Here is a 17436-nt window from a genome sequence, read left to right as displayed (position 1 = left end):
AAAGTCGGCTTTCTACTATTTATTATTTCTGAAACTGAAATTCTCCCATTCCTATCCTTCCCATGCATCCAAATTATTTGAAGCCCCAGTGAGAAGTACTAGTATAAAAATATTGTTCCATGTTATAAAATAGTGTTCTGGATGTGCTCTCGCATTTTGGTGTTTTATAATTTGTTCTGAATTATGGACAACAGCATGACTATCTGCTGCCAATTTTTGTATTTTAGTGTTTAAATAAGTTGTCTCCTGAGTACTTCTGGAATATGTTTCCCCGAAATTTTGTTTACCACAAATATGTAACTAGAAATGTTGACCATATTGGTTCTAGAAATCCGACTCCAAACAATGCCAGATTCCGCTAGTAAGAACTAGCGGAACTGTCTAACTGTTTTCAATGTTTAATAAAATGAATTATCCCAGTTTGAACTTTTATTTGTTCGGAATATTCTCGGTTTTCAAAAATTGTAGTTCACATTTATTTTTTTATGCCACAACACTGTCGGCAGTAAAGAGCGGCTGAAAACTTAATTTTCTTTAATAGAAAGTCAAACTAAATTTTTATCGCAAATGTGTTTGAATTTCATGTATTTTTAAGACAGGGTGTGAGGGCGCACGAATGTGGTAAAGCTGACACGAGGATTTTTTGTTTCCTGGTTTTTGTAATTATTTACCTTTCTTTAATTTCGTTTTCTCTTTTCAAAAAATAGCAATTTTTTTATTTAAGCTAGAAGGTGGTTAAGAGATACATACACCTACATGACTTTTGTATTCTATGTGATCCGCTGATAAATTATTTTTATTCGATTTTGTCGCAAAACTGTCAGCATTAAAGAGCAACTAACATACAAGGAATGGAAACAATATACTTACAACTACAGTACTTGAAATCAAATCGTAAATGAATGCCAGGTATCATGCAAATGGGTACATTAAGTTTGATCATTTCATTCCAAATTGGAGCGCAAATGTGATGTAAGGTTAAAGAAGAGAAGGAAGCACATACATAGCCCACAGCATGACTTATGGAATCCTAAAACAATAGTGCAATACAAATAATAATTTATATAATAGAATTATTTGTAAAATAATAAAAAATAATAATAAAATTAATAAAGATTATAAATAATACAAATAATAAATAATATAAATTAACCAATAATAAAATTATAAAAATTACAAAACATTATAAATTATAAAACGTTTTAATTATACAATTATAACAATTATAAAACAAAGAATAAAAATTAAAAATTAATTTGTTTAAAGAGTGAAGCACACTTTAAGTGTATAGTGTTGATGATAGTCGATAACTTCTGGCCAGTTTCCAATAAAATATGACGAAATCTTACATTCAGTGTTACCACTGAGCCGGTCACCGGCACCAAGCGGTGCCGGTCGAATAAAAAGCGGGGTTTTTACGGTATCCTCCCTCTCAAAATAGGGGAAAATTATAAATACAATTTTAATAAATATAATTAAATATAATAAATACAAATAAATATAAATATAATTTAAATATAATTTTGGCCTCGCAAAATAGAAAAAAGTTTGGGGTTGAATTTGGCACCTGTAATACACCCATGTCGTAGCTATAAAAAAAAAACCATTAAATAATTTCTTGTAAATGTCTTGTATTATAAGTTTACTTTTTACAAGTAGCAGACTATCATCGAGTAAAAAGCGGTGTTTTTGCGAGTAAAAAGCGGTGTTTTGCGGTATCGTTCCTATCCAAATTAGGAAAAATTTGCGGTGAATTTTGATTGCTGTAATACACCCATATCCTTGCTATTTAAAAAGAAACTTTTTTAAGTTTCTATTTAAAAAGAAGCTTCTTTTAAATCAACGATTTAATTTAATCAACAATTTAAAACTCAGCTTCTTTCTTTAAATCAACTAATTTCTTGTATAAAAAATAATTTAATTGTATAAAAAAAAGTGTTTTGGGCTGCTCCCCAAAACGAAATCCCAAGTCCTGAATTTACCGCTTCTTTGCCACAAAATACCTGCGTCAGTACCTTTTTCAATTCAGTCCATTTGGAGAACACAAAGTTCTTACTTTGCTCGTGTTACAGTGCTAGCAGAGGATGACTCCTTGCAACTGAGATTAGTCACTTGCAAAAAGTGGCTTAAAAAGAAAAACATAACTACTACCTAAATTCCTAGAGATGCGCAAACACCGAAAGAAAATTATACCAAGAAGTCTCAAATTTATATTCCAAAAATAATTCTTCTAATTAAAACAGGCATTTTTTTATAAAAAAGGTAAGGATGAAACTACAGTTTTGATTAATCTCATATTTACTTCATGAATAATGGAAACGAAGAGAAAAACAAACGTAGCTTGCTCAAAAAGATAAGACAGCCTATATTTTGAGCCCCAACTGTGCAAAAGGATATGTTTCGGATCGGATATGCAAATAAAAAGAAAACACAAAATAGGTGATGGAGAGCATAAGAAATTACAGGTGGAAAATTTAGCGGGGGAAAATTTAGCAAATTCAATGATGTTTCTTTCCTAAAGAATCAAAACCGACAATCAAAGTTTAGTGTAACGAGCTAGGGTTAAGGGTGGGCAGCCCCCCCCCCCCAATACATAGAATAATTTCAGCCCCAACTGTGCAAAAGGATGACTTTCGGATCGGATTTGCAAATAGAAAGAAAACACAAAAATAGGTGATGGAGAGCATAAGAAAATACAGGGGGGAAACATAGAGGGAGAAAATTTAGAAACTTCAAAGAGGTTTGAATAGTGTTTCCTAAAGAATCAGGAGAAAAAGTCAAAGTTTAGTGTAATAAAGGTTAAGGGTGGGCAGTCCCCCACCGCATATAGAATAATTCCTGTCGTTTTAAGTTTTAGTGTTGCTCCTTACTTTCAGTTGAAAAAAACTTCAACTGACGAAGTTTTAACTACTAAATTCAGGTAACTATTAAATTATCTATTAAATTCAAGAATACTAGACGGATAAACAACAACAGGCTCTATGTTAGGTCGAGCCAGGTCAAGATTTTCCCGTACCTAGAAAAAAAACTAGGTTAACTCCAAGGCTATCAGTTGCATGAGATCTTTTTTTATTGCATGCGCATTCGTCGAACGGGATATTCCCGTCCGATTTTAAATATTATTCATGAGCGATACTATTCATTTTAATTGAAATACTGGACATGAGGAAGTAAAGAAGAATTGAAAAAAAGACCCATAACACGCTATTTTACGCTTTTAAAATATAGTTCTAGCCTTTCCAAACTCCGTCTCTAAAAAGTCTGACGACCCCTTTCTCTTCCTCGCCAGAAGTTTTTGCTCCAAAAAATTATAATAAGCATGATATCCTCCCCCCCCCCAAAAAAAAAAAAATCTTCTAGTCTAGCTTCAAAATTTTGACTTGTATGTCTGCGATTTTTTATATATTTGTATATATTTTTACATATTTTATATTATTATATATTTATACATTTGTATATATTTTAAAAATTTTTTATGTTTGTATATATATCATTTTTAATATAAATTTTACAATTTCATTATTTTTTCATCTCGTTTCACTACTAACTAAGCACAGGAAATCAAAATTCATGTCTTTGGAAAAATAGATGAATCAGAAAAGAAAAAAAACAGAAACCCTCTGATCCTGCATAAAGGTTTTAAATGGTATAGCCATGATCACATATTTTTAAGCAATTCTTCATAACCTGACTCTTTAATAGTTTTTTTAATGACATTTTCACCTTTTTTCTGTCCCTTTTAGCTAAGATTTGTTAAACAAGAAAGATCAATTGATTAGCTCTTCCTAAAGGGAAAAAGAGGGAAAAAATACCTTGAGTAGTTGTCCATCTCCTGAAATAAGCTTAATGTCCACTTCTATATTTCTTCCGGCAGTTTTTCCACCCCGGTCAAATTCTCCCCGGATTAAGTGTACATATATATCATTGCGGACATCTCCTGGCATTATAATATCCGGAAACCCCAATTTCCGCACCAGAACACTCTTGCTTAAAAACAACTGTTGGTCCATTGATGGTGAACTATTATTACAAGAAATGAAATTCAATTGCAGAACAATACCTAAAAGAATAAAAAATTAAAAACATTAAGTGAATTAATTAATTAATTTAATTCGTAACTGCATTAAGAAAAACGATTTCGTATGCTGACCAATGGCCCACGTTGCGCAGGTATCGATCTCCTGATTCGATGCCTTCGACCGGGAGTGCAATGCTTGATTGGGGGCAAATCATCCAACACTTCTCGTGTTTTTCCCCCAGACTTCTCCAGGTACCCATTTAGAGCTTGATTGACTCCGGCTGAGCTTACAGTCGCACCATTGACCCCCGTTCCAAACCAAATAACGAGCGAGGACAGGACTCGAACCCCTGACCACATAATTCCAAGTCTGCAGCGCTAATCACTCGGCTATGCATAAGGGCATATTAATAAATATTACTTAATGAATTGATTACTTACTTAATAAATCAAGTAATCAATTAATAATTATTATAAAATTATCTTCTAGTTTTCTCACGACATAATAAAAACTGTGGCAATGAAATTGTCAGGACCAGAATGACTAAAAAAAAACTTACTATTCTAATGAATGAATTCTAATATTCTAATAATGAATAGGATAAATATGATTAAAAAATAAACACAATGACTAAAAGGAAAAATATAAATTAATTCAAAAATGTATAAAAATTTATAAACAGTTAAAATATATCAACGTATGTTTTAAAAATACAAAAATTAAAAAATAAGATACTCTAATGAATAAACTTGTCCAATAGCATTAAGTTGCTTTAAAATAAAATAAATATTATTGAACATATAATTACAAGGACTAAAACGAATGACAAAATTATTTTAAAGATATATAAAAAAATGTGAAAACAATGAAAATATACAGATATAAAATTTTGAAAATATAAAACTAAAAATTTAATATTCTAATGAACGAGCTCGTCCAATAGAATGAATATACTTCGAAATAGAATAAATATGATTGAAAATATAATTACAAGAACTAAAACGAATAATAAAAATTATCTTAAAAATATACACAATACACTAAATGAATGGTACTACAAATACTGATGGCGTTCCGTCTTATTCTAATACTTGAAGTATTACTAACGCGATGAATTGGATAGAAGGTAGAAATAGAATGAACAGGAATAAAAAAAGATATAAAATATAAAATACCACGACATCTAGTACTACGATAAAACATAATAAAATAATCATATGCTCACGTAGTTTAATGTAAAAAGGATCTCTAATCTTTCTACTTCCATGATTTACAAAAAGAAGGAAGAGAAAAAAAATGAAAAAGAAAAAACTAAAAAGTATACATATCTTTTTATCACCTTTTTTCAACCACGTTTCTTTTTTTTCTTTTTTTTTTCAACGTGGTACCCGTTACTACCAAAGACTACATGACTGCATATGGAGTCTTATTCAACAAATCGAGAGCATAACATGACATATCTAATATCCCTAAAGACATAATTGCTGGACTTTTCTACTATACCGAACAAAATGGATGTCTTAAAATTTTGATTGAATGCGTTTGGAAAATGAATGGGCTTGAGAGAAAGGCTGCTTTCCCTCCAATCTCTTGTTACTCTTAAAAAGGGCACCAGAACTTTGAATTCAAACAACTCCTTTAAAAATTTCAATGATATTTCTAGTTATTATAGAGTGGTGCTGCCTATGATATTGTTTATATGCCCTTTTGAAAACCTGCATTTATACAGCTAGTTCCTTTGATTGAAACTCTTAAACGTTCCTTAAAGGTTTCATCTTAGTACCTTCAGCGTCATTTGTCAGATTAACTGCAGTAGTATCCTAGTATTAAAAGTACACATATGGTGCCTTCTGGCTAGTTCAAAACCCCCCACAACTTATCCTTAAAGGTCTAAATTAATAATATAAGTTGTTCTTCAGATATTGCTTTGTCTAGAAATAAAAAATGGAGAGATGGAAAAGGTGGTTTATGGGCAAGAGTTCTACTTTGAGCTGAATTTACCAGCTAGATATTTGACGTTGTGGGTGCAGCTTCATCGTTCTAGTATGCTGAACAAAATGATTGTCTGAAAATTTTGACTGGATGTGTTTAAAAAAAATGAATCGCCTTGACAGACGGGCTGATCGTCTTCAAATCTCATGTTACTCTTAAAAAGGGCACCAGAACTTTTAATTTCGAATTGAATTAACTCCTTTAAAAGTAATATTTCTAGCTATTATAGCTGCTTCTGCCTATTATATTCCTTATATACCCTTTTGAAAACCTGCATGCATACAGTTTTTTTTTAATATTTTTTTGTTATTTAATTGAAACTCCTAAACGTTCCCTAAAAGTTTCATCTTAACACCCTTAGCGTTATTATTTACATTAACTGTAGTGGTAGCATTACAAGCATAAATATAGTGCCTTCCGGCTAACTTTTTTAAGACTGTTATGATATACATCCAAAGAGTATGGGTAACTTATACGAGTAGGAACTGGCAGTAGTATCAACAACAAAAAACTAGCGATGTCATCTAGCGTTTAGCGACCCAACATTTTTTCATTTTAATAATAAGAATAATAAAATTGATTAGTGTAATGGCTAAAACTAGGGTAGTAATAAGTGTTTCATTCCAGTTTCTGATAGAAAAATAATTACAAAGCTTGAAAAAATACCAAGTGCCACCAGACGCTAGATGGCGCAGACAGTTTTTTGTCGATACTAGCGTCAGTTTCCACTCTTATAAGTTAACATCCTTTGTGTAAGTTTTTACTTAACTAATTCAAACAATCAAACCCATTTTCGCTCCTCTTGATATTTAAATGTCACAAAAAGCAAATTATTAATCTGATAACTACTATTTTTGCCATGTAAAACCTTCTGAATCACTCGCAGGAATCTCCTGGGTTCAGATGAAAATGCCAGGATATTAAGAGAAAACAAACATGTTGTTTTCCTTCTCTTTTTCCTTTTCCTTTTCCTTTTCTTCTTTTTTTCCTTTTTTCAATGTACTCCATCACTTCATTATTTTGTATGATGGGTTATAAATAAATAAATAAATACAGTGTTGAAAAACCTTTATATTTTGAAAACGACTTAATTAAGTCAAATTGAAGATTCAATCACATTTAACCCTACTCCCAATTATGCCCCCTCCTTATCCCCTGAATGTTAATAGATCCGAGTTTGTTTTTTATTTAAAAGCAGCCCTGACTAGTAAGACGAGAATTATTTAGAGAGTTCTGCGCACAAGAGTAAGTTTGGAAATTTATGTCCAGGTTCTCCCAAAGTCTAAATAGCTTAAAATATTACGAGATGAAGATAAAGAGGTGATGTCAAGAGGTGATAACGGACTGGAAAGTAAAGGATTTTTTTTTTTTGCCTTTCTATTTGCTTCAAATTTTAACTTTATTTCCTTTTTCTTTCACTCTTTTTCTCGTTGAAAAATATTTCTAAATAGAAACCAAAACATTCCAATTTTATTTGGGTTCATTTTAAAACATTTTTGTGTTTTTGTGTTTTTTCTTTTGAACTTTTAGATAGAAATGCAGAAGTATTGTAGGGCGTGGGTGCAATGAGGTCTCTCAGGGATAATTCTGCTAAACATACATCCTTCATCAACATGAAAGCATAAAACATACAAAATTACATGTAACATACCAAAATCACAGCTCAATCGAAGGCAAAGAGGGCGACACCTTATAGCCCTTACCTGTCCACTAGTTCAAGGACGAAAAAGTACATTCCAAGTCTTCATGAAATGATAAAATTTTTGACAAGATATTCAACTCGATCGACTCACCCGTTCCCAAGATAGCCTCGTTTAGCCTTTTTAAAAGGGCATCATTGTTTTATTGGAATGTATTACTTTAGGTGTTAATAGCACATTGTGAAAATCAAAGACAAAAAAATAAGTAGGCTCTCTCAGCCCACCTAGCTCTTGCCCCCCCCCCCCCTATCCCCTTCCATTACTCCCTTGAATTTTCATCTTCATAGCTTCGGCCTTCCCTGGATTATTAAAGATTGACATTTAGCGTATAAATAAACACGAAAAACCTTTATAACGTAGGTGAGTTGCACATTTCTAAATAATAAATCATATAATAATAATAATCAATAATAATCAATAATAAATCAAAGAATCACCTCTGACATAACATTGCAAATAAAAAATCGTTGGAATATCAGAAAGCTTATATTTTCATAACAAAATACACGCCAATAAAATCTATGTCGAATGGACTTATGACAATCAAAAACTATGACAAATAAGTCTATGTCAATAAAATCCATGTGAAATAAATCTATGTCAATAAAATATTTGTCAATGACTTGCGGGCTGATGAACAATTTTTGACAAGCGGAATCACACCCGAGGGTCCTCATCGAGCTCCAAGTTCTTAGGCAGTCGACACTGCCTAAAGGCAGTGTTGACTAAGAAATTATTCAGATTAATTATCCATTCTCGGAAATAAGCAAAAAAGCTGAAACAAGTCAATGAAAAGTTACTTTCTTGAAAATACAAAGAATATTATATAAATTTTTGCAATGAAAAAATCAAACATACTAAAATCGGCGTTGGGGATGCATATCAGTATGCAAGTTGAGTCTGCTGAAACTAGGCTTTTTAAAAGTCAAATCTCTAATTGAAATTAATGGCACTGATATCTAGCCTCTAGAGTGACCAGACAATTATTATTTTATAATAGCCAGAATTTAATTAAGTTTATAAAAAGTTTACTTTGAAAATAGCATTTTCCAAGTCTTAACATTTCAAAAATATAGTGTCCATACAAAGAATGATTAGCTTACGGAATTTAAGAACGCTATTACTCAGCTTCACGAGCGGAACAACCTTCTAGAGTTCTTCATAGTTATTAATTCATAGCTCGAGTCGGCTGTTTAAAAGGGTTTTAGTCATAAATATAGTCGAATTTACGGAATTCAATAAAGCTAAGATTCAGCTTCCGAGAGGTCATCCACACTATACTTTCTAATATACACACTATACTTATACTAATTTTCATTAGTTGAAATTCAAGCTAAATCGCAATTTAACTTCAAAATTAAAGACAATTGCTAATTAAAGATTGCAAACTTCGTCATTTTAAATCGACTGTTCAAATTTCAAAAATGAGGTATCTGTACTAAAAAAATAAAACTTATAGAAGTGTGTTTTAAAGTCCTAATTTAATTCCTCGAGTAAAATTAAGAAACTAATGTTTTATTCTCTCAAAATCTTATGAAATTTTCCTGTGACTAGGGATGTTCACCAGAGATGGGCCTGGGCCCGAGCTCCCTCTCCAAAATGCTAAATTTTTGTTAGCTTTTAGACACTCCAATTTAAATTATAATTTTATTATTATTATTATAATTATTGAAAAATTTTATTATTATAATAATAATTGAGCCCTCCCCTCTCTGGAGAAAAAATTTCTGCGCACAAACGTGACTGTGAGTATTTAGAATTTTTACTTCTAATTTATGGCTTTGTATTTCACGAGTACTCGGCTCTACATTTCATAAGCAACCTGACAAAATTCAACTTTCTAAATTGAAAGCAAAAATTCACACAGCATGCGCCAAATTTATGTGAAGAGGCATAATTCGCATCTACGAAATCACGTTTGATTGATAATTTTGTATTTGTTTGAAACCAAACACATCCCATTAAAAAATATATCCCATTAATCAGGGAAGAGTAAAAGTCTATACCCTGACTGTTGCTGCTAGAAAACAGACTGAATTTGCTATCCTGCTTTCTGACGAAAGCAGAATAGCGCAGAACATATCAGAGAACACAGATCACAGAACATATCACAGAATAGCACAGAGCATATCAGAGCATAACATATCAGAGAACACAGATCACAGAACATATCACAGAATAGCACAGAACCTAACATATCGCATTAAAAAATGTATCTCATTAAAAAAATAATCAGGGAAGAGTAAAAGTCTATACCCTGACTGTTGCTGCTAGAAAGTGGACTGAATTTGCTATTCTGCTTTCTGATGAAAGCAGAATAGCGCAGAACATGCGCAGAACAGCGCAGCATAAACATAGCGCAGAATAGCACAGGAGTGCTAGGGAGTCAAGTTAACCTCAAGTTTTTACTTAGAGGAGTACAGAAAAGGAAGAGTAAAAGTCTATACCCTGACTGTTGCTGCTAGAAAGCGGACTGAATTTGCTATTCTGCTTTCTGATGAGATATTCATGAAGCTGACTAAAATCACGGTCATCGCACTGGTACAACCTGAAAAAATATTTAATTTCAGAACAAGAAATGTCTTTTAGAATAAGGAAAAACATTTTAACATATTTTATGCAATATATTTTATACAATAATATTTTACATAAAATTCTAGAAAGATTCACGTATCTAGAACTTGTGCTTATTCTTCCCATCAAGTTTCATCCTGATCTCTCCACTCTAAGCGTTTTCCAAGATTTCCAGTTTCCAGGATTTCTGTTTCCCACCTCCAATCCCCAATGTCCCTGGATCCGATTCGAATTGAAAATGGAGCATCTGAGACATAAGATCTTTCGATATATCAAGTTTCAATAAGATCCGATCACCCATTCATAAGATAAAGATACCTCAATTTTCACGTTTTCCACAATTTCCGGTTTCCCTCCTCAAACTCCCCCTAATGTCACGGATCTGGTCGGGATTTAAAAAAAGACCTCTGAAGCACAATATTCTTTTAAATATCAAATTTCATTAAGATGTCATCACCCGTTCGTAAGTTATAAATACCTCATTTTTTCTAATTTTCCGAATTCTCCCCCCCCCCCATCTCCCCACTAGAGACCGGATCCAGTCAGGTTATGTCAATAACGTAACTTGGACTTGTGCTTATTCTTCCAACCAAGTTTCATCCTGATCTCTCCACTCTAAGTGCTTTCCAAGATTTCCGGCCCCCCCCCAAATCCCTCCAATGACACTGGATTCTTCCAAGATCCTTCAAAGCACAAAATCCTTCTAAATATCAAATTTCATTAAGATCTGATTACCCGTTCGTAAGTTACAAATACCTCATTTTTTTCTAATTTTTTCAAATTACCTAATATTTTATACAAAATTCTAGAAAGAGTCGAACTTTTCTTCTGTAGCGGCATTTCAAATTCTAGCATTTCGGCATTTCAGATTTTACAGCGACCAGTGAATAAAAAAACATAACACGGAAATTTCCCTCTTCTGTTCCACTATAGTAGAAAATGATATTAGTATATGTTACTTTGAAAGACCGAAATCTGGTTAATGTCGATATTCACCGGTGAATGTCCGATATTCTTTTTTCTCTGCTTGGTTTCAATTAGCTTTGCAAGTCAGCTTTTTCAGTCTTATGGAAGGTTTGATAGTAAAATTTAGAGTTAGGTTAGATTAGGTTACAAATCTCAGAAATGGGTTAAAAACCTAACCCAAACTAATCTAACCTAACCTGTCACCATCAAATCTTGCATAAAACGGAAAAAGTTAACTGGCAACGCTGACTAAATTCAAGGATTAAGAAAAAAGTAATCTCGAGCATTCAACGGTGAATGTCGACATTCTCCGATTTCGGTCTTTCAAAGTAACATATACATACCCACAGCTGCGGGCTATGTAGTTAGCCCGGTTTCGTGCATATGTAGCAGTTATAGTTAATTGTTATTATATTTCTGTATACTAATTTTTGCTTAAACTTGGACCTGGCCTTGCAATTTTTTTTTACTTAAGCCCATGTTTTCGTCTATCAATAAAAAGAAGTCATTAATATATTATCTTCTCAAGGAAACTATTTTTTTTGCACTTCATAGATAAAACTAACGGCGTTATCTAATGTCAGTAAAATAGTAGAATTAATACCTTCTATACCGGATATTAGCTCTAGACAGTATAACGATAGCTAGGACTGTAGATGTGCCTATTTTACCGTTATTATGATAACTTTTATGTAAATGAGAAGAAAAAAAACAGCTCTTCATAAAAAAAAAGATATTTTGAAAAGCAAAGATATTAAAAAAAAATTAAGATATCTAACCAAAAAATTTAAAAATAAAGATATTTAGAAAAATAAAGAAATACAAAATAAAGACAAAAGGCTGATATTTTGGCTCATTCCGCTTCTATTCAAGCGGATTCACCTGCCTTCGCATAAGCTAGTGTAAAAATATGCATTTGATATAATGTGACGGGTGAATTCCTCCCTGACATTGGCCTAATCTATCCTTGAACCACTGTTAAATTCTGACACAAAACCTCATGTTTTCGACACCCCTCCCCCCTCAAGTAAACATCCTCTGAATTCCTTTAGATTAAGTAACTTAAAAAAGGTGAATAAAGTATTGTTAAAAAAAATATTCATGTAATCTAAAGGAAAAGAAACGTTTTAAATTTTTCTAGGGCGGCAGGGGACCAACTATTTTAGTTTGGTACGCATGGCACTGGTACAAGTCAAAGAGACAACAAATAAATATCCACAATAAATGAGAATAAAGAGTTGAATATTTAAAAAAAATAGAACGAAATAAAGGAGCCTCTAATACGCGTACCTATTGGTACGCGTTTAACTACTAAAAGTCTTAGTGAAAACAAATAAAAATCTCAGAAAAAAAAACAGAGTAAGAAATTACATTAAGATTAAATAGGGATAAGAAAAAAGAATTATCGAAATATCTAAAATGTCAAACAAAAACCTTACCTGAGGATTAGCTCTTTTCCATCTCCATCAATCGACTCGAAACCAGCGTACGCATCTTGTAAACTTGTGACGGCACAACCATACGGGCGTCGATATACGTACTGAGGAGGTTTCTTACACGAATCAGTATATACAATTCGACCACATCGAATTACATAAATGACTAGATATAAATCACGGAGATTGTCTTGCTTGCATATGTCCTAAAATGGGTCAGATAAAATGAGTAATATAAACCATAAACCACCAAATCCCACCATAAACCACCAATTCAATATTCCCTGATATTTTTTTTACGGGGAGGACGTGAAGAAGGTGGATCAGAAAACCCGAATATTTTCATGGATAGTGCTTCATACCAGCCTCTACGGCAAGTAGCTAGGGTATTTTGGGCTGCGTCAATGGAATGATCCCAGGAAATAAGACTTAAAGACCTATAGGACAATAGGGTAAGAAGCAATAGGGAAATTTAAGGCTGCGTAAAAAGATTGATATTTTTATCTATGGTAGATTCTACCTATGATAGCCTAAATCACATTTTATCCAAATGAGCAGGTTTTACAACGTGTTATAATACGCAGTGTCCATAAAATTATCCCCCAAAATAAGGAGTAGGATAGCCAAATTCACGTTTTTATTAAAATGATATCACTTTACAACGCTTTATACAAATGAGCAGGTTCACAACGTATTATAATATGCAAAGTCCATAGAATTATCCCCCAAAATAAGTCGTAGGATAGCCAAATTCCACGTTTTATTAAAATGATATTGCTTTACCAAACTTTATCCAAATGGGCAAGTTTAACAACATGTTATAATGCGCAGAGCCCATAGAATTATTCCCAAGAATAAGACGCAGGATAGCCAAATCCTACGTTTTATTAAAATGATATCGGGGGGGGGGGCTAAATTCATATTTTATCCAAATGATAATATTTTCTCATGTTTTAAAGCCTGCATCAGACTGTTCCTGGAAAATAAGATTTAGGGCAAGTAGTTAATTTTTTCTAAATTATTTTTTCATCATAATTATTACCATATATAATAATTATTTACTAAACTTATTTGATAATTTATCAAAATATAATTTAATAGCAACAAAAGGGTCAGCTAGATTCAAAATAAATGTATTTATTGAGTGTACAAAGATACGATAACTGTTGCGTCACAGCATGATCAAAACAGGTAACTGATTTAAATCTATTATCTCACGAACAAGGCCGTATTCAAGGGGAAGGACGTAGCATTCCGTATTCAAGGGGAAGGCCCAACAAAAAATGTTTTCCGACATGTGGAAACGTAGCAAAAACGTAATATAAACAAATTTTGAATTCGTTTTTTTGAAGTTTTCTTATACCCCCCTCCCTCGGAAAAAAATCATTTTGCAAATCCTCCCGGCATGTAATTTTGGCATGTTATATTTCTGCTATCCTAAGATTTTGCTATCAAAAAGATAATTTTTCCATCATTCCATAGTTGTGATTCAGCTCTATTTATCTACCAAATAAATATTAATATCTACATTAATATATAAATATCATTAATATATTAATATATTATATATATATAATACATTAATATATTAATATATAATATAATATATAAATATTAATATATAAATATCTACCAATTATTACAAAAATGGAGAGAGAAAAAACGGGTGTAATTTAATTAAACCATTAGAACAAAACAACAACAAAAATTAAAATAATAAAACAAATCCAAATATTTTGACTCCACGTCCAGGAGCCCAGTCATATTGGCAAATCTGACTGGATTTGGCAATCTGACTTTTAAGAGGAGAAATATATGTAGTACTAGTCACATATGTTTGTTGGTGATTAGTCAGGCAATTACAGTTTTTGTAGTTCTAGAAGAGTTTAAAATATAAGTTGTTTTTTTCGTTCTTTTTTGTTTTTATTTTTGTGTTTGGTTGTTGTTTTCTTTAGATGAGTTAATTTTAAGCAATTGTTTCTTTTCCTTCAATTATTTTTTCCCGTCCAAAAGTCTCCTGGACGTGGATTCGAAATGTTCGGACTCTTTTTATTACTTTTTATTACCAAATTTATTGTTGTTGTTTTTTACCTTTTGTTTTGCTCCACTGGTTTATTTGAATTAAAATCGTTCTTTCTAACAATTTTTGTAAATGGAAAAGCAGTGCGGTCTAAGAAGTTTATTAGAGTGGAAATACGTTGATCATTATTCGAAAATTGTTGAAAAAGGACAGTTTTCCTATGTTTTAAACTCATTTCAATCCTTTTCAAAAGAAGACACAGTAATATCATTCAAGAGGCAATATCATAATTCTGGCTTGGTGAATGGAAATACAGAATGAAGAGAATACAGAATATCATATAAATATTATATAAATAAAAATATTATATAATATAAGATTATACAACATATTTATATGAATAATATAATATAGTTATATTATATTACATAATATGAGAATATGATATAAAACAGAATATTAAATAAGAAAATACACTTTTTCTACGATAGATGATTTCATTGATTTTCAGTATGCAACTATTTTCTTGTGTTTATAGATAAGGCTAGTCGTAATTTTAAGAAGTAATTGGATTAACGACGCTTCTTGACTACTAAGGTCCCTCCTTCGGCCCTGTAGTTTGCTGCTACAACTGGGTTTGATCTCTGGGTTCAATATTGCTACGCTAAGGAAGTCACAATTTTGCATAATGTTTTTTGTTTCCATTAGAATAGTTTTGCCACTGTCTGAAGTGGCATGTCTATCAATGTAAAATAGTAAAATGAACAGTGTAGATGACATTTCTGCAAGAAAAAAGAAAACATCCAGGAATAGTGTAAAATATGTAGATTGTTTGTTTTTTTCATATTTTGTAACAAAAAGGAAATAGAATATTTCTTTTATTCTCAAATTTTTTGTCTTCGGTTCGAAGCCTAAGATTTCAAAGAGTCAATAAAAAGTACCTTATGTAACATGGTCGAAACAATACGCAATATATATCACATTTTATTAAAAAAACATAGTTTATTCGTCTAATCTACCTAATAAATTGGGGATTCCGAATTTGACATATTTAAAACATATCAGAATAAGAATAAGATACAAATAAAACTATAAAAATAATAAATAAGAATAAGATATAAGAATAATAAATAAGAAAAATATAAAAATAAGATAAGAATAAGATAAAGAGTAAGATTTTCGGTATGCAACTATTTTCTTGTGTTTATAGATAAGGCTAGTCGTAATTTTAAGAAGTAATTGGATTAACGACGCTTCTTGACTACTAAGGTCCCTCCTTCGGCCCTGTAGTTTGCTGCTACAACTGGGTTTGATCTCTGGGTCTCATATTACTAAGGTAAGGAAGTCACTATTTTGCATAATGTTTCTTGTTTCCATTTGTATAGTTTTGCCATTGTCTGAAGAGGCATGTTTTTTAATGTCAAATAGTCTTCATTAATGAACTTTATAGATGACATTTCTACAAAAAAAAAGAATATATCCTGGGATAGTGTAAAATATGTATATTGTTTGTTTTTTTCATATTTTGTAATAACAGAAATACAATATTTCTTTTAGTCTCAAAGTTTTTTGCTGTCTGTCCAAAACCAAAATTTCGGTGTCGATTTCATTTTTTGTTCGCTTTCTTTTTTGAATATCGTATATTTTATAAATTTTGCGTAAATTTCTTCTTCCGGAACACATCTTTTTAATATAGTTTATTCCTGTTGCATTGTTGAAATTTATTTCTCAGACCGGTGCAAAATTTATTAAAATATAAAAAGCTCCTTAATGATTGGTATTTTTTGGATAGTTATTCAAAGAAATCTTTGAATAATAGCTGAAAGTAAGGAGCGACATTAAAACTTAAAACGAACAGAAATTACTCCGTATATGAAATGGGTTGTCCCCTCCGCAATCCCTCGCTCTTTACGGTAAAGCTTTTAATTGTTTTAAAAAGTAGAATTGTGGCAAAGAGTCAAACTTTAGCGTAAAGAGCCGATTACGGTCTTCAACTACTCCACCTGCCCACTTAACACCCACCCGACTCATTTTCAACTCTGATCCAACTGTGAACGGCTGGAAACATCCCAGAGGTAGACCACACACAAGATAGGTGGAAGCCACCCGCGGTCGACTAGCTTCATGGAGCATTAACCCCAACAAAGAACCAACCATCTATAGGGACCAAACCACCCTGGTGACAAATAACTGCACTAACGTCTCGTTCCTTCTACGCTGGAGATGCTGCCGAGCACGAGCTTTACGTCAAGTAAGTCAAGTCATTAAAAACCTACTTTCTTCTATACTTTCTATACAAAAGGGAGAAACACTTTCTCTATACTCTATACTTCTATATTCCTATACTTCTATACTCTATACTTAAATCTATACTTCTATCTATTCTTCTATTCTTCTATCTATTCTTCTATCTATACTTCTATACTCCTATTTTCTCTATACAAAAGGAAGAAACATTAAATTTAAGTGAAGCATACACCAGACATATTTCTGCACTCTCTCGCTGTCTCTATGCAGGTTGTCATAAGGGTGTATCAACACTATCTTAGGAACAGTATGGTGTTTGAAGTTGAAACTAGCTGGGCTTGTTTTGGGGGATGTTGAACTAAACAAAAGACAATATTTGCATCCTAGTGCTGTTGCATCTAGTTGTACTACTTCTACTGCTACTAAATTTAGCTACTACTTTTAATTCTACTACAACTATTGCTACTACGCAAGCTAAGGGT

General features: G+C 32.0%; 1 protein-coding gene across 2 annotated transcripts in view; it reads right to left on the bottom strand.

Annotated features, from left to right (window-relative positions):
• The window catches only part of LOC136034477 (dedicator of cytokinesis protein 3-like), a 386199-nt gene that overhangs the window by 233128 nt on the left and 135635 nt on the right, over positions 1–17436 (bottom strand). For both annotated transcript variants that reach the window (XM_065715690.1, XM_065715689.1), the window contains exons 11-14: positions 12691–12893; positions 10159–10259; positions 3813–4060; positions 871–1030 (exon numbers count right to left, since the gene is read on the bottom strand). In XM_065715690.1, the coding sequence (XP_065571762.1) occupies positions 871–1030; positions 3813–4060; positions 10159–10259; positions 12691–12893 (712 nt within the window). The remainder of the gene's footprint in view (positions 1–870; positions 1031–3812; positions 4061–10158; positions 10260–12690; positions 12894–17436) is intronic.

This window comes from Artemia franciscana, chromosome 13 (genome assembly GCF_032884065.1).
Source record: "Artemia franciscana chromosome 13, ASM3288406v1, whole genome shotgun sequence".
Taxonomy (NCBI): domain Eukaryota; kingdom Metazoa; phylum Arthropoda; class Branchiopoda; order Anostraca; family Artemiidae; genus Artemia; species Artemia franciscana.
Note: the sequence above shows the minus strand (reverse complement) of the source record. Positions and strands in the feature narration are given on the sequence as shown.